The sequence below is a fragment of the Mugil cephalus genome, chromosome 11, assembly GCF_022458985.1.
Source record: "Mugil cephalus isolate CIBA_MC_2020 chromosome 11, CIBA_Mcephalus_1.1, whole genome shotgun sequence".
NCBI lineage: Eukaryota > Metazoa > Chordata > Actinopteri > Mugiliformes > Mugilidae > Mugil > Mugil cephalus.
The window spans coordinates 3,757,808-3,780,447 of NC_061780.1; the positions used below are offsets into that span (position 1 = coordinate 3,757,808).

A 22,640-nucleotide genomic window follows, 5' to 3' on the forward strand; every position below is an offset into this window, starting at 1 on the left:
CCAAACTGGTCAACGTCTGTCAGGTTACACAGGGATTGTGTGTCTTACAAACCCAGCTACAAATTCTTGACTGGAATGAAGTCTGGCCTTTGACAGTCATTCCTGAACACTCCTACTTATTCCACCATAACTAATACAGATGGATGAAACACATTCGCTCCAACTCATCACTTATCTCACCACCACTTCCACAAAAGTCAACTACTACCTCTTTTACAGGTACAAACACTACTTATACTTAATACTTTACTCCAGACCAGTGTGGTCCATGTAAACACAGACATAAATAAATACCAGACTGGGAGACAATCACATCATGCATTGCTATCTACGTTGTGGTGAAAATTAAATATATAGATAAATGCCAAACGACCAGAGGAGACCACTGTAGATATGAAAAAGACTGGCTTTTTTATTGTCATGGTAATGTTCTGTACAATCAACAGAGAAGTGAGGCGCTTACGGTAAAATTCTGATTTATGAACATCTTCCTTTGTTCATACTGAGAGACACTGTCTAGTCAGTCCTAAAACCCTGTTAAAGTTATATTAACTATACAAATTACCAGTAGTCATGACACTAACCTTAAATGACATAATCTCCTCTACATGTTTGGCTCTGTATTTACATATTACATATACAAAAACTGCATTTCGTATTAGTGTGACTACAGCTGAAATGCATCATATAAATGAAGTTAGTATGCAGATCAACAGCAGCATGAGTGAAAGGACGTTTCTGGGTTTAAATTATTGCATACGATCAGGATCTTGTGATACAGATAAACACATATGCAAGTCAAAATGAACATTGAGGAGAGGCTGATCAGTTTGGGGTTGTCTGACTGCAGGACAACGTCTCTCAGTGCTCCTCCTCTCCGAAGCCTCAGTCTCAAACAGAGGGATGAGAGCGACACACAAGCCAGTCCTCTGGGTGTGCTTATGTAACGCAGTCTGGCTATTCGTTAGAGTCCTGCAAGGAGAGGAGAGTATGTAAACAGGCAAGTTAAGACAAGAGTTACGATTAAAATCTATAATTGGTCTTGCTTTTCACACACAAAGAAAAACTTCTCAGAGATTCGTCTCTGTCCTTATAGATTAATATCAAACATGTCTGAATATTAATCGTGGTGAGTCTAATGCCAACAGTTCGGGAGTATTCAAGAACAGATCTGTAAACCCTCAGGTTACCAGATCAGGGCTAAACCTGTAAGGTTTCTCCATCAGTTGCCGGTAGGGTTGAATTTTGTGGACAAATCTGAAAAATCCTGTAGTCTGTGCCCAGCTTTAGTCTTCAACTATTCCGGTAATACTAGTGTCTTTGAGGTTAAAATGTTGGCACTGATCTGCAGCATCTAATGTTTTGAATCTGACTTGAAATCCTCCTTGCTTGCCAAGCCATCATTCTAGATAAGCTAAAAATGTGAGTCCTTTTCCACGTAAAAGCATTCTCTGGTTCCACCTGGTATGAGCAATCGCTCTTCTAGTTGATACAATAACAAATGTGATGATACTACTTTGAAAACATGAAAAAAACGAATCCACAGATTTATTATTAATCAATATAATCTTTAACCTTAGCTGAAATAAAGTAGACCTTTGCAAATGGTGCAAACTTTTGACAGAATTCTTTCTACTACTCACCCATCTGCTTATGTTCCTGAAGCCTCTATACTCTTCCTGCCTCCTTGAGTTTGCCCACCAGGTCGTCGACTGTCTCCACCTTCACTCCCGCCTGCCTCTGTGGGGGCTCGTCCACTCTAACCACCTCCAACCGCGATGTGACATCCACCCCTAAGTCTGCAGGCTTCACGTTAGCAATCTTCTTCTTCTTGGCTTTCTGGATGAATAGATTTCATTTAACTTAGATTAGTTGACATTTAAAAACTTGTATGTTGTAACATAATCATCTGCCAACTACCATGATGTTAGGGAGCGTGGCATATCTCGGGGTGTTGAGTCGAAGGTCTGCGGTCACCACGGCCGGTGTGTTGATCTTGATAGTTTCCAGGCCACCATCGATTTCTCTCACAATCTTAACCTTGTCTCCTTCCAGTGACACCTCTGAGGCAAAGGTACCCTGCAAAAAGAAAATACAGCACAGACTTTGAAAAACAAAACTCACTTATTTTAAAAAATTTAAATATTTTTTACCCAGAAATATTTTAAACCAAGACAACAAACCAGGGAAACACGGAATCTCTAATCCTGTGACATCACAGCAGATACAATTTAAGATTCCTTCAAGTCATGAGATGTCTCCATCTGCTGGTTGGCCTTTGTAACTACGTTATCAAGTATAATACATCTCTTTCAACACTACCAACTATCCAAGGAAGTAGCAGGACTGGTATAAGTGGAATGTGGCCCATTCTTAGAATGGATAAACAATTATAAATAAATTAGGTAGTTATTTGCACTTAATTCATAATGTGTGGATCAAACTGCTGAACACAGTGAGATAGTTGGTCAAAGTGCTCCATCTGTTGGTTAACTAGTAGAGCTGCAGGTCATCTCTCCAAAGAGCCTTAAACCTGTGTTGGAGCGCTGAAGCTCTAGTCTTCGCTAACATTGAAAAGGTTGCGTGAGCACAAATGTTTCTTGATATCAGCACTTCCACACCACACATGAAAAACAGCAGGTAATAGACTTTGAGTTAATCTAACTAATCAGACCATTTTAAAGTAAAAGCCAGTGTCAATCCTGTTAAGAATAATTTCAATTAACTTACCTGAGGCCAGTCCAGTAAGGCTGCCGTCATCTGGCCAGTCTGATTGCAGTCATCATCAATGGCCTGTAAAAACAACACCAGTGATAAAATGAAGGTAACTGTAGAGCAGACAGAAGATGGTGATAATTTAGGATATTAAGTCAATCTGCATCGTTAACCTGCTTTCCCAGGATGATGAGCTGAGCGTCCTCCTTCTTGGCCAAAGCAGCCATGATCTTCGAGACCTGCAGGGGTCCCATATTATCATAGTCTTTCCCAGACACCTCCACATGGATGCCACGATCGGCCCCCATGGCAAGGGCAGTACGGATGGTCTCCTGAGTGAGGAAGAAATATATGTCAAATAATTAAAAATCTTGAATGTGTTACTCAACACAACATAGTTTGGTATGGTACTGCTAATGATATTTTTCCCTTTTAAAATATTTTTTTTTCCATAACTAGCAGGGCATACTAGTTCCTATAATGTATGATCTTTATTTTATTTTCTCATATTAATTATTTCAATAGAAAAGTTATATATTAGTGAATCAAGAGTAGGCCTACAACTGAGATTGGTGATGTGTACAGGAAAAAAAAATTACAGCAAAAGGAATTTGCACTGCTTGATTATCCATGGTATAAGTGGTTTTGAATGACTCATCTCCAGTTATTTACATAAAAGTTATATTCTGTATCTGAAACAATACAATAATTACTTTTGGCGCAAGATTATTAAATTAAAAGCTGAAGCTCAGCTTGAAAGAACTCCTTGGAACCCGACCAACCACACTGTTTTTCTCCGGGACATTGGTTAGTTAACAAGACAGGGGAACAGAGTCTGGCCCCGTCTCACCCACCTGTGCCTGCTGTGGCCCACAGCTGACAGCCACAACCTCCTTAATGAGCTTCTTCTCCTTCAGCTTGACCGCCTCTTCAACAGCGATCTCACAGAAGGGGTTCATTGAGTGCTTAACGCCATCCGTCACCACGCCACTGTTGTCCGGCTTCACACGAATCTGCAGAGAAGCAAGACGGCAGGTCACTACAGGGTGGCTAGATTAAGTAACTGTCAAGAAGACAAAAACTTAAAAGTACAGATGTATAAGTAGGCAGTGGAAGTACATCTTCAGACAAAACCTCCTCGTAAGGTATAAAGTATGTAATCCAGATAATGGCTCTGGTGTAGAAGAATACTCTTCTCCCGTGGGGTGACACACTATGTTGCCAGATGTATGTTTCACATGTAAAGGAACAGTGTGATTATTTCATCCCCAAACTATCAATGCTAAAACGGCCTCCACTTGTCTTGGAAGACTTCCCACAAGACTTTGGAAGCTGGCGGCAGGAACTTAACCTCATTCGTTCACAAAGGAAACAGTGACGCCTGATGCCGACATTTGTCAATAAGACTCAGAACTCATGTTCATGTGTTCAGAGGAAAACATTTCTTTATGGAGAGGCATTGTTTCACAAACTGTTGAACACCTATTATTGTGCAAAACATTCCAATATGCACCGTCCAATTATAAGTCAATCTTTGAGAATTTAATTCATAGTAGACCATTTTTACTTATTCAGGCACGCTTAAAAACTACTGATCTTTATTTGCATACATATTTTTGGTCATAATCCCGTGATTTACTATTTTATCCCCTCTGCTGAAGTAACAGTACAACAGTATCCCAACTGCAGGATCATCTTTATCGATTTAAGACGCATACTATTGCCAATGAAACGATGAAAACACAAAGGTATGGGGATGTCCACCTGGCCATGTAGTGATCTTGACATATACCGAATAGCTTCAATTTAAAATGTGCATTCTTGAAATACTGCAGCCAGATTAATGCATTTTCCAAACCAACTTAAAGTAGGAGGTGCTCGATCTGGGATGTGTCAGTACTAAGCAGTGACTCGTTACAGATCCAGCTGAGGGCAGCTGGAGCAGGAGTGCACTTGCTGTTACGTGAAACAGCTGCTAGCGCTTATTGATTATGGTGTTTGTGCTCCATCTCCAGAAGGACGACTGAATACTGGTATCACAGCAGCTGATAGGCTGCATCGTAAGCCTGTAACTAAAACATCGATTCAAGGTGGGATACAGCTCCAAAACTGACTCCAGGGAGGACATGTTAACGTTACACAACCTGAAAACTCCAGCAGCCCAGGTAACGTAACCAGCAAGAAGTCATACATGGTGGTGTTGCAGAGATCTCAGTAATGCACTATGCAGCACCGTGTAATATACGAACACAGCCGCGCACTGAAAGATATTTGTTAAATATTGTTACATTTATAACATAAACACTTAGTTGTGTAGTGTAGCTCCCGTGCCACAACCAGCTGACATTAGCGGGCTAGCTTTAATTAGTAGAGCACATAAAGCCAACGGAGCAGAGGCAACAGAGTTAGCCAAAAGGGCAAAGGAAAATTACCTTCACTGCGTAGTCAATGACACGCTTAACTCCGACGAGAACACGACCAGACATTGTAGGTAAACGCGTAGCAGACAGCTAACGACAGACAGTCACCGCAATGAACCTTCACCCAAGGAGGAGTGAGAGGTCGGAATTATTTGACAGTGCAACCATTTGACTGTGAGGGCCTCCACCTACCAATCTAGCCAATCAGAAGAAAACTATTTAGTTCGCTCCTCAGAGTGATTGGCTGAACGCGTTGTTAAAGTCAACAGAAAAATCGTTTGCTTCCGCGGTTTAATGATTCAAAAACGGCTAAAAACTAACTTCCATTTTGTTGGAAATATTCTAAGATCGCATACATTGCAATAATATTAATTACCTTATTGACAACCCTGCTTAAAATATGTGAATTATGACGAATCGACTGCGAGTTTAATATGGTGCCACTTATATCCGTACTGGAAACAAGACCAATGTAGGAAACGTTCCGCTTTATGTGGAGCAAAGTTCACGGTAGATGGAAGGAACAGAAGGGACATAATGAGGGTCAAACGGGCCATTGGAGCTATAGATGACACGTGTACACACAAATATATAATACAGTATCTATAATTGTGCATGTGAAATAGTCCTATAATTAGTGATGATGCAGCACATGCTACATCCTGAAAATCGAAGATATTAGTAACTTTTTAGCTGCATGTGTCTAGTAAACTGGTAACTCAGTGCAGATTAAAACAAAACTGTAGTCTACTTCTTATGGCTTTAAGCATGTTTGTGTTCTGTTCTTCAACAATATGTGGTACAGAAGCAAGAATAATGAATAACTGCAAATTATCTGCATAGCTGGTTTTATTTCCTTGTACTCCCGTTGACCTTCAGATGTAATAATAAAAATAGAAGGAACAGAAAACGAAAACTACACGAAATTTCAGTTCACAGTGATCTACTAGTGCTACTGTGTGCACTTTTGTAATTACCTACGTGTTTGTAATTGCATACATATGTATTTTTTTGTAGTGATCCCATGTGTTACTCTTTTATCCCCTCTGCTGCAAATGAACAGCAGCACACACACTATGTCCTGAACTATCACGAAGCTGTCAGGCTGCCTGTTTTAGCCTCATGTGTCTAGTAACTGGTAACTCGTGCATATTAAATCAAACCTGTTATGGCTTTAAAACTGTCTTTTTTTCACTATTGTTTTTTATTTATTTACCTTAGTGTTTGTGTTCGGTTTTGTAAGAACGTGTGCTACAGAAGCAAGATAAGGGAATAGTTGCAAATGATCTGCATGGTAAAGAAAATAAATACAAATACATGAAAAATACACGGAAATGCCAGCTCATAACATTACAAAATATCTGAATCGGGGATCCCAAACTAATATTTCCTATGATAAAGTACAGTGGCCACTGTGGAAACCGTTGTTATTACTGTTGAGCAGTCTCCGGTGAGCTGGAAACCCTCCAGGCAGCTCCACAGTCACCTCACTTCACCCAGCAGCAACCTCCATTTTAACTCCGACACCGAGCCGCACCTCACGTGTCCTGGGCTGTCTCTCTCACATGACCCGAGTGTTTGTTCCCGTGATCAGCACTTCCATCTCCGTCTGTGACATCGAATATCACTTTTTATTTGAACCCTGATGGATATGCTCGAACAGGGTCTGGACAACGCAAGGTAACGGAGAGTCGGCCAAAATGGCTAACCGAGACAAGCTAGCCTCAGCATGCTAGTTCGGATAGCTAGTTTACGACGCTAACCGAGGCCTGACCTAAAAACGTCCCCAAAACGGATTTTGTGCGAAGACTACAGCCAGGTTGACAAGAAAAGTGGAAGACGTTGCAAGCGACTTAGTTGGCTAGTTGCAACCAAGTGGACAGATGCCGTGTTACGAAAATAAATAAATAATCATAACTAGCTAATAGTTCGGCTCGGATAGCTTAAGCTCGCTATCAAAGCACAAATAACTGTGAAGCAATATTATGTTTTTTTTTTTTTTTTCATTGCGTTTTTATACTAGTAGGTGCTGACATGTTCCGCAAGTTCGCCTTAAGCTAAAGCAAAGTTTATTTCTTTTATCCAGAATACTTATGAACATTAGCTGTTTGCGCATTTGTTGCTATTTAACTTATTTGTATATTCGTTTTGCAGCCAAGAAAAACAAGAGGAAGAAGTCGTCCTGGCACCCGAAGGTAGGAATTGATTTACACCTGGCTCTAGAGCAGAAGCGACGTGTTCAGCTTTTCTTTGACTAGTTGCTGGATTAAACACGATTTGAAGTGATTTATATGGCAAATAAGATATTTGGCGTGCATTTCCTACTCTTCGTCTTTTGCAACATCCACCATTTTTTTTTTTTTTTTTTTTTTTTTTTTTTTTTCTGCAGCTGCGCCCTCGTTTGGTTTTTCTACGACTTTTACCATTTTTGACAACTTGCTGTTTGTTTGTGTGCTCCTCAGACGGAACTGGAGAGGAGCAGACAGCTGTCACAATAGCCAGCGTTCAGCAGGCTGCAGCATTTGCTGACCATAACATACAATATCAGTTCCGCACAGAGGGTGGCCAGGTAAGCGATTAGATTGGGCTCCACTTCAGAAATTGCTCTTAATGCCATACACGCCCTGAGATTTAAAGTGAGATGGCATCTGTTCAGCACTCCTACCATTCAGACTCACTGGAGATGTCTGGTTGATTACACAGACATATTGATAAAGGCTGTTGCAAACGTTTGGAGACAATATGATTACCTGTAAGCAACATTTTACACTGCTCTACCACTCTGAGACTGATGGGGATGTTATTTTCCCAGCCCTTTTTGCTAAAGGTTGTGTATCCTTGTTTCACTATTTTGTATTTCTTCCAAATGCCCCAATTCTAAAGTCAGGAGGATAGCAGTCGGTAAATTGCCTGGAGGTCTGAATGTGTGTTTTTCTTTTCTAGTCCCATGATTGACTGGTGACCTTGTCCAAAAGTGTCTCCTTGCTGTCCACTATAATGTAGACTTCACTTCAGTAGTGGTCAGTGATGGACATAATGATATTTACATCAATAAAAGAGCTGAAACAAGCAAACAAACCAACAAAGAGAAAAAAAACTATTGCAACATTTTAGGTTGGTTTATCCTTATTTTAGGTGATTTGCACCAGAGGGAATTAAGCCAGTGATCCATGTGGCTAATTTGGCGTAAACAGAGCTAGTGTGAGCGATCATGTGATTCCAGTCTGGTCTGGGATTGGCATGAGGCTGCTGTCACATGTCAGTCAGGAGGAGAGTCACATGATAGAGGGATACAAATACTGATTCTTGGAACAAACAAGCTCATTTTCTTCACTTGTTTTCAAAATTGAATCAAGCACATTCTAAGGCGTAAGCACATTGTGTGGGATGGTGAGATCAATCCACTGCTGAGGTTAGGACTGTAGCAACAGATACTAAGATACTTAAGCGGCAGACATGATAAACAAATCCGCGAATCAGGTAAGGTTTCAACCTGTACAGTTGCTATAGGCACTGTCATGAATTAAAGCTGATTGCTCTGCTTGTTTCCCCCTCATTTTGTCTTTTTTCCCTCTGCAGGTGACGTATCGTGTTGTTCACGTGACTGACCCACACCTCGAAGGAAGAGATGAGTCGGGTGGAGCAGTGAGCGTTGTCTCAACAGCTGCCTTCACTGGGGCTTCTCAGGCTGTTGCACAGGTACCACAGTTGCCTCATTTTATGCTTTAAAAATGGTAACAACTCTAATTTTTAAACCCAAATGAAAAGGTAAGACTCGTGCTATTTGTTAAAGAGACAATACTCTAATCTATTTATTCTCTGTAGTCTTATATAGCCCATAAGGCACATCCGGTTTTCTATAACATTGCATGATTTATTGATGCCAGTTATATTTATTATTGGCCAATATGAAAGACAACTTGAACACTGTTTTCTGTTCCAGTAGTATTATCCTGCTATTAATTACCACTCCACACCTGTTTGTAGGCATGACTTCTTCTCATTATGGTAATTGTTTTTGTGTCAGTCAATGATAACAATGCATGCTATCCGTGTGCCACAAAGACCTACTACAAGAGCAGAAATAGACACTGCTCCTGCTGCAGTCCTTTTTATCACATCTTTACCACAACGTATTGCTAATTTTTGTCCGTTATTATTCAATATAGGTGGTATTGTTGCTATATAGTGATTAAAGCTGCAGGTATAATTAATTGGAGATAAACTGGAAAAGAGTGAATATAGCAGTGTGAGGGATAGAAGACATTTTGGAATAAAAAAAAATATATTTTTCAGGCAGGAACATATATTTTTGCTTACAGTATTTTGATATAATCACTGACCCCACTGTTATTCCTGCTAACAAGATCACTGCTATTTCTTTTCCCCTCTTTATCCCGGCTGTCAAACTCCGCTGTGTCTTGCTTGGGGGTCTCAGAGATACCAGTATCAAGACTGACATAGAATGAGGTGTGCATTTACCTGCTGTGAGTGCTCCATTGCTACTTGTTCATGCCTCTCCTCTGTCTTTCTTTTGTCTGCCACAGGCTGTGATCCAAAACCCTTTCAGTAATGGAGGAAGCCCAGCAGGAGACACAGTGGGAGGGGAGACCCGCTTTGCTTACTTCCCCGCAACTGCGGTGAGCGACGGGACTGTGTCTGTGCAGGCCGCCACGGACCCCACACAGGCAGGAGGCAAGTCATTTCTCACGCTTAATTTGGGTTTATAAAGGTGCTACAGGACTAATTTAGCCATTATTTGCACTGACAAGCAGGAGTGTATTAAAAAGTACCTTAATGGGAAAATGACAGCCCTTTTTTCTTTTTTTAGCTGTTGTAAATGTGCCATGATCTGCGCAGCTCTGGTGGATTTAAAAGAAAGCAGAGCCAATTTATAGCAGATGTAAATCGTGTTACCGTGTTTGCTGAATACTGTGATTTCTCCCAGCAGCGCATTTTTGGACTGTTTATTAAAGCTGTACTTAATTAAAAAAACATATATTCCAGTCACAATCTTTTACTCAGATTTTTTGACTCCGTAATATGCCAGAAACATTTTTGCCATGACTAAAATGTGCCTGTTCCCAGTCAAATATTATCAGGGGCCAGAATGAAATTAGCTACGCTTATCATATTTACTTGTTGTTTACTTCATGTCACATGTCCTCCCACTCTGCTTCTGCTCTTCTTAACTACCATATGTTGTTGTCTGGCTGTACTATCTCTGTCCTTGCCATTTCTGTGGTAGTTGTCCAGATGAGGCTGATCAGGATATAGCTGGCTGGAACTTGCACTCCTTTGCTTTTGATGAGGATAACAATAGCTTATTTTACCTGAAGAGCAAGATGTAGCCTTTATGCTTTGCTTTTTTTCCTGTGTTATCCAGCCAGACCTGACTCCAGGTGTCACACTGTTACAGATGGCTAACAGTTGAATGGTGGACTGTCACTGTTTTGTGATTGTTATTGAGGAGCCACACATTACAGGTCTCTCAGGGTTTTATGTAGTGTAGTGCCTGGACAGCAGTTATTGTTAGAACTTGTAATTTATCATGGAGTGTTTCTGCTGCTTTGTTTTGCTGTGTTGACCCAAACTGAACCTGCGTATTTCCCATACAATGGTAATGCTAGGGCGGCCTGCCAGGGCCTCATTTACTCCGACATGGTTTCATAACCAATCGGAAATATTTTTGCGCATTTCAACAATGCTGTGATTGCGTTGTTTTTCCTCATGCTCCAGAGAGCATCTCTCTCCCTCCCCTCCCAAAACCCTCCTCTTCCCAGGCTCTGCATCGGTACATCGGTCACTCAGCTGCTCTGTACGCAATTTATCTTGACTTTTAGACCATGGAGAAGGACCACATAGCATTTTGTTTAATATTGATGTAGATGAACTGCACAGACTGCCACTGTTTATCGCTAAATCCAGTATTTGAGTTATTGCGGTCATTTGAAGATTTAAAGATGGAGTGACGCATGATCTTCTCCTATGTGCCATATTCTGTGTAAATAGTTGTTAACAGCTGAGATAGCATCATAGTGAGGGGCTTTTATTAGAAGGTGGCTATATGTGTCAGCAACATGTGTCAAAGGGCCCCTTTATATAATAAACAAGAGTCGTTCATGGCTCAGACCAGCATTTCAAACGACTACAAGATGGATAATTGTACAGCTTTTTTTTTAATCTCGCACATAATGTGCACGCTACTTATGGTGCAAGTAAGATGCGTGCTATCCCTCAGGTGGTTCTTCTACCGGCTCTGTTTACTTTCTTCTTCTGCAGCTGATTTTCTTGCATGTTTTTGTTCTGGGGTCAGAAACCAATGCAGCCGTTCTGGAGCATGCGCACCAACCCAGTGACCTCAGGAGCCAGTGGGTAGTTTTATTACAGAAAGCTAAACCCAAACCTAAAGTGACCTTATGTTATACTGTATGTTGATAATACCTTATTGCAGAGAGAGAAATACTAGATTTGAATATGATTATTATTGCTAACGCTAACATAATCATATGAGGCATACATCTAAGAGCTGGCCACAAAGCACATGTAGCTTGTAATGGCAGATAAACAGTTTTCATGACTTCTTTGTAGCAGTAAGTCAAATTCCAGCCGGCATATGGCTCGAACATTTCTCAGTAATAAACCATCAACCTCTTTCTGAAGTTAAAGCTCATGTTTGTGATTTCAGTCTTTGATAAACCAGACTTGAGTTCAGTCACAATCCAGAAATGACACAATGCACAGAGGCAGTCACGGGTCATACACGGTCATCGTGTTGCTCTAGTGATTGAGTTTTCCCGAACCATTAGCTCTCTTTGAAGCATTTCATCCATAACTGATTACTGATGCAGCTCGTCTGGCTTCCACACACTCTGATTGTCTCTCGCGCGCCGAGTGTTGTGTGTCTCCCAGCATCACATGACACAAGTCAGACGCCCTTAAGGAAATCTCAGTTATCACATCAGTTGGAACGCGCATAATGGGTTCTTGGGGCTGCTCCAAAAGTGAGACAAAATACACTGCCTGGTCAAAAAGAGGCGCACAATGTAATGTTTTTCGTTTCGTTTGTGGTATTGGTTCAATAAGAAGCTTCTACAGTGTCACAATATTTCTTGTAGCCTTTTTTTCTGGTTAACCTCACTCGGTGCATTTACATGCACAGCTTAATGGAGCTATGCTCAAAATGTGTCTTTCTGAATGCAGCCCTTGTCCCACTTTAGATGCAGCGGAGAAAATCAAATAACTGATGGGAACATGTCCATATCCTCCACACAAGGTGGCGATATGTGTATTTTCAGCGGGTTGGTACCATGTCAATACGGCCTCCTTTCCAGTCAACCTATTGCGTCTTATAATAAACGAGTCGTTCATGCGACGGACCGGCATTTCAAACAACAACCATAGGGATAATAGTACAGCTCTTTTAATCTCCTACGTAATGTGTGCACTTCATCTGGTGCAGATAAGATATATGCTGTCCCTCAGACGGTTTTTCTACCGGCTCTGTTTACCTTCTTCTTGTTCTGCAACCGGCCTTCTTGAATGTTATGTTTTGGGGTCACACGCCAGCGCAGTGTTGTGAGCATACACACACACGTTATCCTGTCGTAGTCTGATTAAATTTCAATCACATTATCTGGGTGTCTTAATCGGATAAAGAGAACTCGGATTTTAGTCGGAGTAACATGTTTACATGCACTTCAGTTTTCCTGTTATAGTCCAGTTAAGGCAATTAAGGCATTTTTTTTTTCACATGCATATAAACGTACTGACTGATTTTTCTTAAGGCTATGCAGCTGTTCAGTCCCAATTCCTTGAAGTCCCTTCACATTGTACATGTGGAAATGTTCTTACTTTCACTATTAAACATAGCCCTGAGTTCTACTGTTGTTTTTCTTCAATTTAATTTCACCAAACATTGAATTTTTGAATTGAATTTTTTTCTGACCACTTTCCTTGCAGTTTTTAATGGACAGTTCTTAACCCAATTTTAGTAGTTTCTGCTTCAGTCTCCTTAGATGTTTTCTCTCCTTGATGCATGTCGATGATTTGACCCTTCTCAACATCTTTTCCATGACCACAGGATGTGTCTTTCCACATGGTTGTTGAAGGAATGAGAAGCTATTGCATCAGTTGGGGTTAAATAAGTTGTTGCCAGCTGAAAGATAATCACCCATGCAGTAATTATCAAATAAGGAGCTCGTATCTATCTGCTTTGTTAAATCCAGGTGACAACTATTTTTTGACAAGGTAGTGCATGAGCCGAAGTGTATTATAAGCAGTAAAGTGATGTGGTTAATCTAGAGACATGGAGTGGAAACTTTTGCAGTCTGTTGTACAAAGAGTCTAGAAAATCACACAGAATGGGCCGTTTAGGTTAATCACAGAACAGCATTTCTTTTGTTATTACTTTTGTTATGGCTGTTGTGACTGTAGAGCTTTATAGTTTTTTAAATTAACTACACATGACTAGTAAACAGAGCAATAATTCCATTTTAAGGTTTTGAGGTATTTTTGAAATAAGATAAATTAGAACCCACCAGACTATAAGAAATAATAGTAAAAAATGAGCCCCTAATGACCGTGTGTGTGTGTGTGTTTTGTTGCGTGTTTTGTTGCGTGTTTCCCCACTTGGGAATCCCCCACCGGTGATGCAGTGCCTCTCCTGGAAGGATGGAAACTGCGGAATGACTAGTTATTCACATTAGTCTTAAACATGGGTCCATCTTTGTTAGTCAGTCATGATCAGTCACGATTTCACTGTTACTGTCAGTCAACCTTATTCATTCTGTTATATTTACTAGAGATGGACAATTTGGAATAAAAAATTTATCCCAATAAATTTTGCCATTCTGGCAATAACGATAAAAATCATGATTAAAAAAAAATCTACGTTCTGTCTTGAGAGCCCCACAAAAACTGCTCTAAGATGATGCTTAAAGTTATCACATTCAAATAAGCTGCTTAACTACAGGTTTAACTAGTGCTTATCATACAGAATGGACTGACTGTATGCGTTGACAATTTACGACTGTGTTGCTATCATTAGCCATCAAATCTTTTTTGTAAACCTTGTATATGGGACAGGTTCACATACGTCTTCTGATATGATATTGCGCGCAACTACCTCATCAACTTGTGTTTATCACAGTTGAAGCGACGTGGCAAATTCTTATTGTGGGGATTGGTGGTAAATTGTGTACAATAACTTATTGCATATTCAGCACTCCACAGTCAGTCCTTCCTGCCTTGTTTCTTGTTGCTGACTGAATTCACTTTCCACAGGTCAGTTTTATGTGATGATGACTCCTCCTGATGTCATTCAGACAGGCACACCACGAACCATCGCCCCACGCACACAACCCTACCCTGCGTAAGTATCAGCTCTGTCATTTGCTTTGTAAAGTCCATCTGAGACACATTTATTTCTCAAATCACTATCACACTATTGGATTGTTTAAATCACTTGTGCTATCCTCCACCTCAGTGAAGGTTGATGGTGAATTTTGGTGGCAGTTTAAAAGTGGATTTAATCTTCTAAGTTCAGAGCAGTTAATTAAATTTGATTAATCTCAGTTGACTGGCCTTTAACTATTTACTGCTCCTGTGATGCTCCAGAACGGCCAAACAATAGTGTTGAATCGTTTTATATTTGAGAATGAGGTATGGACACATGACTATAAAACTACTTTGATGGTCAAATTCTTTACTCTTGCTCCTGCCTTTCATATCTGGTTTCTTTTCATTTTGGCACATACCAGTTGGCCCGTTCTTTTCCATTGTCGCACAAAACCCTACATAGTTTATTTTAACTTCACAACATGCATCATTATAATTAGGCTCCAAAAGGCATCCGTCTCATATCCGCTCCAACCGTTAGCCACACGCTGGAAATTGCTGTTGTTAAGATGATCAGCGGGCTCACCTGAGCAAAGCGTTTGTCTTTTTAACTACGTGATTGCTGGCTGGTTCTGGCCTGGTGCAAAAAATAATTAAACGACTGTTCTCCAATTTTTCAGTAACTCATTTCCCCTTGTTTGGTAAAAGCCTAGCTGCAGTCATTTGCTTGCTTGGTCACTAAACATGAACACATGACCCATTATTAAATTGAGTTAGCTCTAACTTAAGTGAATATCGCTCTATTTTCCACCAGACTTGACTCGTGAAAGTGGCTGAATTATAGTCATCCAGCTAATGCTACCATTAAAAAAAATAAATAAAAAATACATGAAGACAACATATTATACGTTCTGGTTTAATTCCTGTTTATGATTCACCTTAACTAACAACTGTGTCTGTATTTCATATAATATTTGTCAGTTCAGGTATATACTGTAGATGGATGATTGCTGTTGTGTTTTCTGTGATTTCCAGGATTTCTCAAAGCTCCTTTGTGGTGGGGCAGCTCTAATGGGAGCTGTAGATCTGCCTTAAATTTGGCAGCATGTTTGATGTTGCTTGATGTTCACAGCACACTTTGTTTTTCAGTCCAGAGTGAAGAACAAGCTTTATTTGCACTGTATTTCCCTGTATTGAAATGTAAAATAGATTGTTCTTTTTCTCATCTTAAATATGTTTGTTTCTATTTATTTTCTCCTACATGAATAATTTATGATTTCAAGTGTCAGAGCTGCATTTAAACCAATGAGCAGTGACATTATTAGGAAAGTGAATGAAAGCTTTCCACCCTATCTGCCGTTTGCAGAGATGAAAACGAGCTGCTCCAGCACGAAGGTTTAAACTGGTGAGGACAGTTTCCACATTTCTCCCACACTCCTTTTTATTTTATTTTATTTACATCACATGAACTGATCAAATTAAATCACCAGAAAAGAAGGCGCACACGAACCTCCGCCTCTCTCTCCTCCTCCCTTCCCGTACCTCCCCTGTGATTTTACCCTCTCTTGATGTGTGAGACACAGATGTAGAGTTTCATCAGTGCTGACCCTGATCCATTGTTGTTAGTTGTGCTTGTGGCAAATGTATTTTTCCATTAGGACCCAGAAATTAGGTCATTGTTCTCCACGTGGAAACAAATGGCTCGTTTGGCACTTTTAGTTTAGAATGTTCAAAGTGTCCTTTGTTGTAGCTGTTTTAATTTTTCTCCCATTTAGCCTAGTTTTGAAGTTAGGAATAAAACTATTTGGAGAGTATTTGGTGTTTTCTGTGCCATACGTAAACATATATATTGTGTTGATGTAACTGGAATACTGGGACAACTGTGGCAGAATCTCTGTTAATGCCTCCTGCCAAGTTAAATCCATAGCTAGGTTCTATAGCAGTGAGGTTCTGTGATGTCCAGAGTCAGCGTTCTACCTACAGTAGATGACTATTGGCACAAACAAAGTTTGAAGAAAGTAGTATTGGTCAAGAAGCCAAGCAGTGAACTGTGTCAACGGGATTAGCAGCACAACACTTGAGCTACAAACAAGACCTATCCAAAATAATCATTTCAATATAAGTGTACACCTAATCTAATTTTACCATGTGACCTCCTGGTCTACATCTTTGTGACTGTGATGTTAATCTCCATCCATGCTTGCATGTTAACACATCAAATATACACACTAATTCAACTGAACTAACCCATGGCAGTCCTCCTTTGTTCTGTGGGTTAAAATGACCGTTTTTGTCAATGTAGCCTGGTGCCATCGAAGAGAGCAGAGATCAATATAAGGGCTTTGGTTCCTAGTTGGAAAAGACCTTCTGTTGGCGTGGTGCGGCAGTGATTATATTCCAGAGACTGCATATTCTTAAACAGATATTGATTTTTATTCAAGATAAGCCCTTGTTTTATGTGGCTTAAGTACGTTTGACTGCGGATGCCTCCACATGAGTTCATTACTTGGCCTCTTTGCCAGCACTCTTGTCTGTTTTCTCCAAAGTGGGGGCGTGCCACTCACCAACTGTGGATAAGAACCTCATACAACCCCACTTCAGAGAAACCCAACTATCCCTTTAATGCTCCCAAAGGCTCCTCTCTGTTAAAACATTCATTGAGAGAATGTGAAGCCCATACTGCAGTCCAGTGGGTCTCAGTGTGCACTGACTTATTGTTTAGGCCACGGTTTGATAGTAATAATAATACTTTAAAAGAGGGGTCAGGAGGAGTAAAATTGCATTTCTCTCATAGATCAATAAAAGACTGTACAAACTTAGTTCTTTATTACAGCCATGCTTCAAATAGTATGGATAAAGTGCTTCAGCAGTGGGGCTGTACTCCGTTAATGTTTTTTTGATTTCTCTGGCAATAATAACTCTCAGTGCACTTAGATGAGGTCTGCCCCTATATTGTAAAAGCAAGGGAGAATAGACCTTTTTACAGGTCCGTACATTTAGCTGTTCATACAGCCATCCACGTTTTTTTTACACTTTGCCTAAGAGTACTGTTGGTCTGAGTCCATTATACCGCTGAAATCCCATTAAGATGTGTTGAGATACAAGAGAGGCTGTCGTTTGGTTTAGCTGGCTATCTCAAAAGAAGGTATCAGCAGTCGAGTTGCAGTGATTCTCTGTTGTAGAATAAAGAGGTGTCGTAGAAGGACAAGAATGACCTCACGATGCTGTTTATTAACTTCTAGCAGAGAGCGAGAAAAATGATGGAGAAGCAACTGTTGTTCTGCATTCTTTCTGTTCTTTTTCATGGATGTTGATTGAAAGAAGTAGGGTGAGTGGAGTATGGCCTAGTCCAGTAGTGAAAGAAAGAGGCATGCTTGAGATATAGAGTAGGCCACCTATTATTACATGTGAGTGTGTTGCTCATGCCATGGTGGGTGGTTTGATAAGTCTTCCTGTCACGTCTCAGGGACTTAATTAACAGAATCCTAGGGGAAGATACGGAGACAAGAGACAGTTGTGTTATTAGGCGAACGCCCAGACTCCAATAGACAGCATCTGGTTTTCTATAGTGTTGTCATTGTACGGCATAATAAAGCAGCATGCTCCCCCTGGGCCTCACCTGGGATGAGGACAGCCAATAAGGAGAAGGTTGATCGGACCTCAGTCAAGTCAGCCCCACTCCAGACCGAGGACGGGGTTGTCAGGGCCTCATGTGGTCTCATATAGCTGTGCCTTCTTCAGTTTTTCTACCAAAGGCTCTGCACAACTTCACAGGCTCACTTTTAAATTAGCAATTATAACAGGCTTGAATTTAAAGATAACGGCAAAGAATGTTTTTTTAAATAGGGCCAGGATTAGTTGAATTTGGGGGATTGGATTTGTTCCTGATTGTGCTACTCACAGATGAGAGATATTGTGTTGTATGAAAAGTGTTTTCTTTTTCGTCTATCCAAAGGAAAATGGATGGACCCCGAACACCAAGAGATGAAAGGAGAAGAGCACAACATAATGAAGGTGGGTAATTAGCTATGATTGTGACTTTTGATTTCATCAGGCAGTGGAGCACAATGCAGCGTGTTGCCTAAATGGAGCATTTTATTTCGTTTAAAGAAAACCTCCAAGCCCCGTCAAAATATTCTATTAAGAGCAGATACCATGTGTTTTAGAGTGGCCACCAGAGGCCGCTGTTGAGCTGTCAAAGTCAGACAGGAGACTTGGTACCAACGGCAGCATCCCGGGAATAAAACAGTTCTCAAAAACGCAAACAAATTTGAATCTGATATTTATGTAATCTTCATTTATTTTTAAATATTTTTCCATTTTGTTATATTTATCAGTTGAGAGGCGGCGAAGAGACAAGATCAACAACTGGATCGTTACACTTTCCAAGATCATCCCAGACTGCAGTATGGACAGCACCAAGACCGGAGCGGTACACGCTTTGAGTTGACTCTCAGCTTCTGCTGACTTCATATTTTCCCTTTTCAGCTAAATGAGCCCGTCTCTGTCCTTCTAGAGCAAAGGAGGCATCCTGTCCAAAGCTTGCGACTATATCCGTGAGCTAAGGCAAAGCAACCAGCGACTGCAAGAGAGTCTGAAGGAGGTGGAGAGGATACAAGTGGACAACGAGCTGTGCAGACAGCAGGTATTAAAGTCAGACAGTGCTCTAGTTTACAAATGTGGCCTTGAGCGAAGTTTGCATGACTTCAGTAATGGCTGATAGAAAGTCTATGAATGATAATTCAGAATTTCCTTTGAGGCGGTTGGGGTTTAGCAGTTAAATAAACTTGCTCATAATAAGGCAGCCACAGTGGGCCTCATATGTGGCTGTGAAGATTGTCATTGCACTGAATAGTTTAGTTTGCTTTATAGCACATTGCAACATTCTTTCACTTAAGTCTTGCAAGCATGAAATCCACCTAGTCCCATGTGCACCTTCATTTCTCCAAAACAACCCCCCCTGAGGTTTGGGCCTGTGTAGCTGATCATCACAGAGAGGATCAAAGAGCTTCCACTCATAATGAGAAGTGTTACCTGAAATCAGCGCTCTGAGAGACTGTGGGAATAATATACACGGGGGTTGTGTGAGAACTAAGTGCATGCTAATGCACTCAAAGTATTGTGAAATCTTGCAGCTCTGAGGCAGCCACGTCTCCCCCTTGTATCCTGGGGCCTGCAGTATACTATGCAATATATTCTTATTCTGATGCTCAAAGCTCAATATCCTTCCCTCAGTCCCTCAGTCGGGAGGCAGTGAATTCAGGATTCACCTAAGGGAAATGTAGAAGAGATGACACACCTCAAGATTTGATAATCCAGTTGGTTGTGGACAGGGGTCTTTGAATAGGGCTGCATACGCTACGCTACTCTTTAATCCCGGGGATTGCACAGCCCTGTGTGTACATTACACACAGCCAGCTCCCTCAGCCTTCAAATGGAAAAGTTTGCTCTGTAAACTTTGAGCTCTGTCTAGCTGTCACGGACGTAGATGTTGATGTTGATTTTACCCCCGTTCTTTTTCTTTAAGATTGAAGAGCTGAAGAATGAGAACGCGCTGCTCCGAGCTCAACTCCAGCAGCACGGGATCGAGATGGTTGGAGAGACGCCGCCGCAGTGAAGGACATGAAAGGAACGAGGAGGAGCTCTGACCACTCAGACACATTAACTGACACGGTGGAAAATGAGAGAGAGAGATGATTATTGAAGGACTTATGGAGAATCATGTGTCCTTCCCGGGGTTCCCAGGTCGTGAACCCCTCATCAGCCTTTTGAGGCTGTATTTGACTGTTTCAATCCTATTGAGATAACCACCCGTTGCAACTCAGTAGAAAAGTGCTCCAAGAAAAGATGTCCACTCGGCCTCCGTCAGAGTGCTCTACTAGCACTAGCTTTGAAAAACGAACCTCTGCTGAACTTCCCCCTGGTTTTGTATTTAAGTAGCCTCACCAATGGACTATGATGTTTGTCTTTTAATTTTGGTCCCTCACCAGAACACTTTTCCCCACCAATTATGAATTTTGACTTAGTTCTTGCTTTTATTCTGTTTGTGTTTTTGAGTTCTGTGTTATGATGTTGTTTTTAGCTCTTCTAATTTATTAGTCCGCTTGCTGACGGCAGCCTTGATGGAGACCAGTTACGTTGAATATTGAATTTGTAAGTGAGAAAAACATCAAAGTATGCAAAACATGATTCTGCAGTCTGAAAAAATGTGACACACATAGACCCAAAGACGGACAAGGGCTGACGCTTTTGCCCTGATTTATGTAAATACGACTTCTCATGTTTTAATACGGATGTTACACAATGTTAGCTCTGGGAGTAAACAATCAATAAGTTATTAACTCCACACTGGCCCTTCGTCGTAATGATTAACATAAGCGTGCAATCTTGAAGCTTGATTTGAGAAAAGAACGTGGTATACTTGAATGGTTGGGCATTTGCTTTACTAGAAAAAAATCTGTCAAGTCCAACAGTACGTACAACTGAAAATGTAAAATGCAGATGGGATGTCTGAGTGGGACGTGGGCCGGAGAGGATCGCCTTGCAAATCCCAACTTCTGCCAAATTATATTTAGGTTTTGTCCATTTTTAGTTCCATTGCCTGTTCTCTTGTTATTTACCGGCATCTCGATACGTGTAAGAATAATCCCCACATGTTTCTGTTCAAGCTGTTTGGTCTATTTTGGTATTGCAACACATCAAATGGAGCTCTTCGCACAAGGGGAGGGAGGCACCCTGGAAAGCAGGATTCAAAGACTCTGCTCACTACGGAAGAGGAGAACACAGACATTCTGTGTTCGACTCAACTTGGGAAGTAGAAAACTTGGAAGTTAGCTCTCGTTTCTCCACCCTCTCAGGCGAACAAGAACTAAACTGTAATTGGTTGTACAAACGACAAAAGCCAACATTAACATTGTTGATGATTTTTGTGTGTGAATATACATGAGATATTTTTGTTCCGCTCTGGGCAATGTGAGTGAAAGTTGGTAGAGGGATGTCGAGCTTCAGAGCCACTTATTAGAGCGCCCCGCCCCCGCACCCCCTGTATCAACAGCTCAGGATCCAGCAAAGCAAAACCAACTCTCAGACCCCTGGCAAAATCAGGCCGACTATCACGTTTTAATATCTCAGACTCTGTAAGTTAACAGCTTGCGCTTTGGAAGTGCTGTTCCGCTACAACTGCTAGATTTAAACCTGATAGGGATAGTGCAAGTGTCTGATCCATCAAACGAGGCTGCTGGCCAACATTGAGTGATAGATGTTTTGCAATAGATTTTTTTTTTCACACCTTGGCAGGAGGAGAGTACAGAATGTGAAGACATGAATAATGCTTTGGAAGATGGATGTTCACAAATGAAAGGTCATTTGTGGCTAATTCCTTTTTTCAGCATTTCTTTTTTGAAATGGCAAAAGGAAGAAAAAAAGACTTTTTTTCTCTCTGTAGCAGCCTCACTGTTCTCAGGTTAGAGACATCTTTTCTAAGGAAAAGCAGTGGAAAATAAAACTTTCACTAATAATCTTGATGGACATTGGTTGTGGCTCATTTTGCTTCCTGTGGTCATAGATACACTCAGTATTTCATATTTCTTCTCTAAGGTTTTCTGTCCCTGTCTTGTCTCGCTATTCTTGAATCTTCAATCTTGTGCTTAAGTATTTTTTCTCTAGATATTTCTGGCTAAATATGCAATATTTAAAGTCAAATCTACTTAAGGTTTATATATATATTCTGATTAATTTATCAAAATCTAGCTAACATGCTTTATTTCAGCTTTTTTTTGTCTTTTTTGTCTTTTTTTGCAGTGGCAACATGAGCTGCCTTTAGAGTTCAAATAACATCAATTATTTATTAATGCTTAGAATTACATGACATCCCTTTTAATAATGAAGTGTAGTTTAATACCACTGAAAGGAAGAGAGAAGCTTTAAGATGATCCTAGAAAGATGGTGAAAGTTGATTGGGAAACTCACACTTCCCTCTTTCACACACCTAGAGATGGCCTTGCAGTTACAGGATGAATGTAAATCAGTGGTTCCCACAATTTTCCAACCAGGGGCCCACTTTTAAATCTCAAAAATTGTTGCGGCTCACCTCTGACCCCATTAATACAGAGTCCATATAACGCGTTCTCAGAGCACTTTTCATATTACTGAAGGTTGAACATAAAG

The 22,640-nt window shown here is 40.7% G+C and overlaps 2 protein-coding genes across 3 annotated transcripts; one reads left to right on the forward strand and one right to left on the reverse strand.

Moving 5' to 3' along the window:
- Window positions 1–386: 386 nt before the first annotated feature.
- etfb (electron transfer flavoprotein subunit beta) lies at window positions 387–5,309 on the reverse strand. The gene is made up of 7 exons (XM_047598065.1): window positions 5,148–5,309; window positions 3,570–3,728; window positions 2,889–3,047; window positions 2,731–2,793; window positions 1,921–2,079; window positions 1,644–1,839; window positions 387–972 (listed from the first exon to the last, which is right to left on the reverse strand). The coding sequence occupies exons 1-6, from the start codon at window positions 5,199–5,201 to the stop codon at window positions 1,669–1,671; spliced, it is 765 nt and encodes a 254-aa protein (XP_047454021.1). The 5' UTR covers window positions 5,202–5,309; the 3' UTR covers window positions 387–972; window positions 1,644–1,668.
- A 1,306-nt stretch (window positions 5,310–6,615) lies between these two features.
- LOC125015953 (upstream stimulatory factor 2) lies at window positions 6,616–21,995 on the forward strand. 2 transcript variants are annotated; one of them, XM_047598063.1, is made up of 11 exons: window positions 6,616–6,815; window positions 7,290–7,330; window positions 7,598–7,704; window positions 8,715–8,834; window positions 9,683–9,830; window positions 14,421–14,508; window positions 15,841–15,879; window positions 18,430–18,488; window positions 18,812–18,906; window positions 18,991–19,119; window positions 20,002–21,995. In XM_047598063.1, exons 1-11 carry the CDS (start codon window positions 6,781–6,783, stop codon window positions 20,089–20,091), a joined length of 951 nt encoding a protein of 316 aa, XP_047454019.1. In that variant the 5' UTR covers window positions 6,616–6,780; the 3' UTR covers window positions 20,092–21,995. The 2 variants fall into 2 exon arrangements, with proteins under 2 accessions (XP_047454019.1, XP_047454020.1); XM_047598064.1 differs by lacking the exon at window positions 15,841–15,879 and having other exon boundaries at window positions 6,618–6,815.
- Window positions 21,996–22,640: the final 645 nt, after the last annotated feature.

Excerpts from the sequence above, each read along its gene's own strand:
- etfb (XM_047598065.1), bottom strand. The coding sequence starts at position 5,201 with ATGTCTGGTCGTGTTCTCGTCGGAGTTAAGCGTGTCATTGACTACGCA. Across the intron at positions 3,729-5,147 it reads TCATTGACTACGCAGTGAAG|ATTCGTGTGAAGCCGGACAA; the intron begins GTAATTTTCCTT and ends GCTTCTCTGCAG. Across the intron at positions 2,794-2,888 it reads TCATCATCCTGGGAAAGCAG|GCCATTGATGATGACTGCAA; the intron begins GTTAACGATGCA and ends TTGTTTTTACAG.
- LOC125015953 (XM_047598063.1), top strand. The coding sequence starts at position 6,781 with ATGGATATGCTCGAACAGGGTCTGGACAACGCAAG. Across the intron at positions 9,831-14,420 it reads GGACCCCACACAGGCAGGAG|GTCAGTTTTATGTGATGATG; the intron begins GCAAGTCATTTC and ends CACTTTCCACAG. Across the intron at positions 19,120-20,001 it reads ACGAGCTGTGCAGACAGCAG|ATTGAAGAGCTGAAGAATGA; the intron begins GTATTAAAGTCA and ends TTTTTCTTTAAG.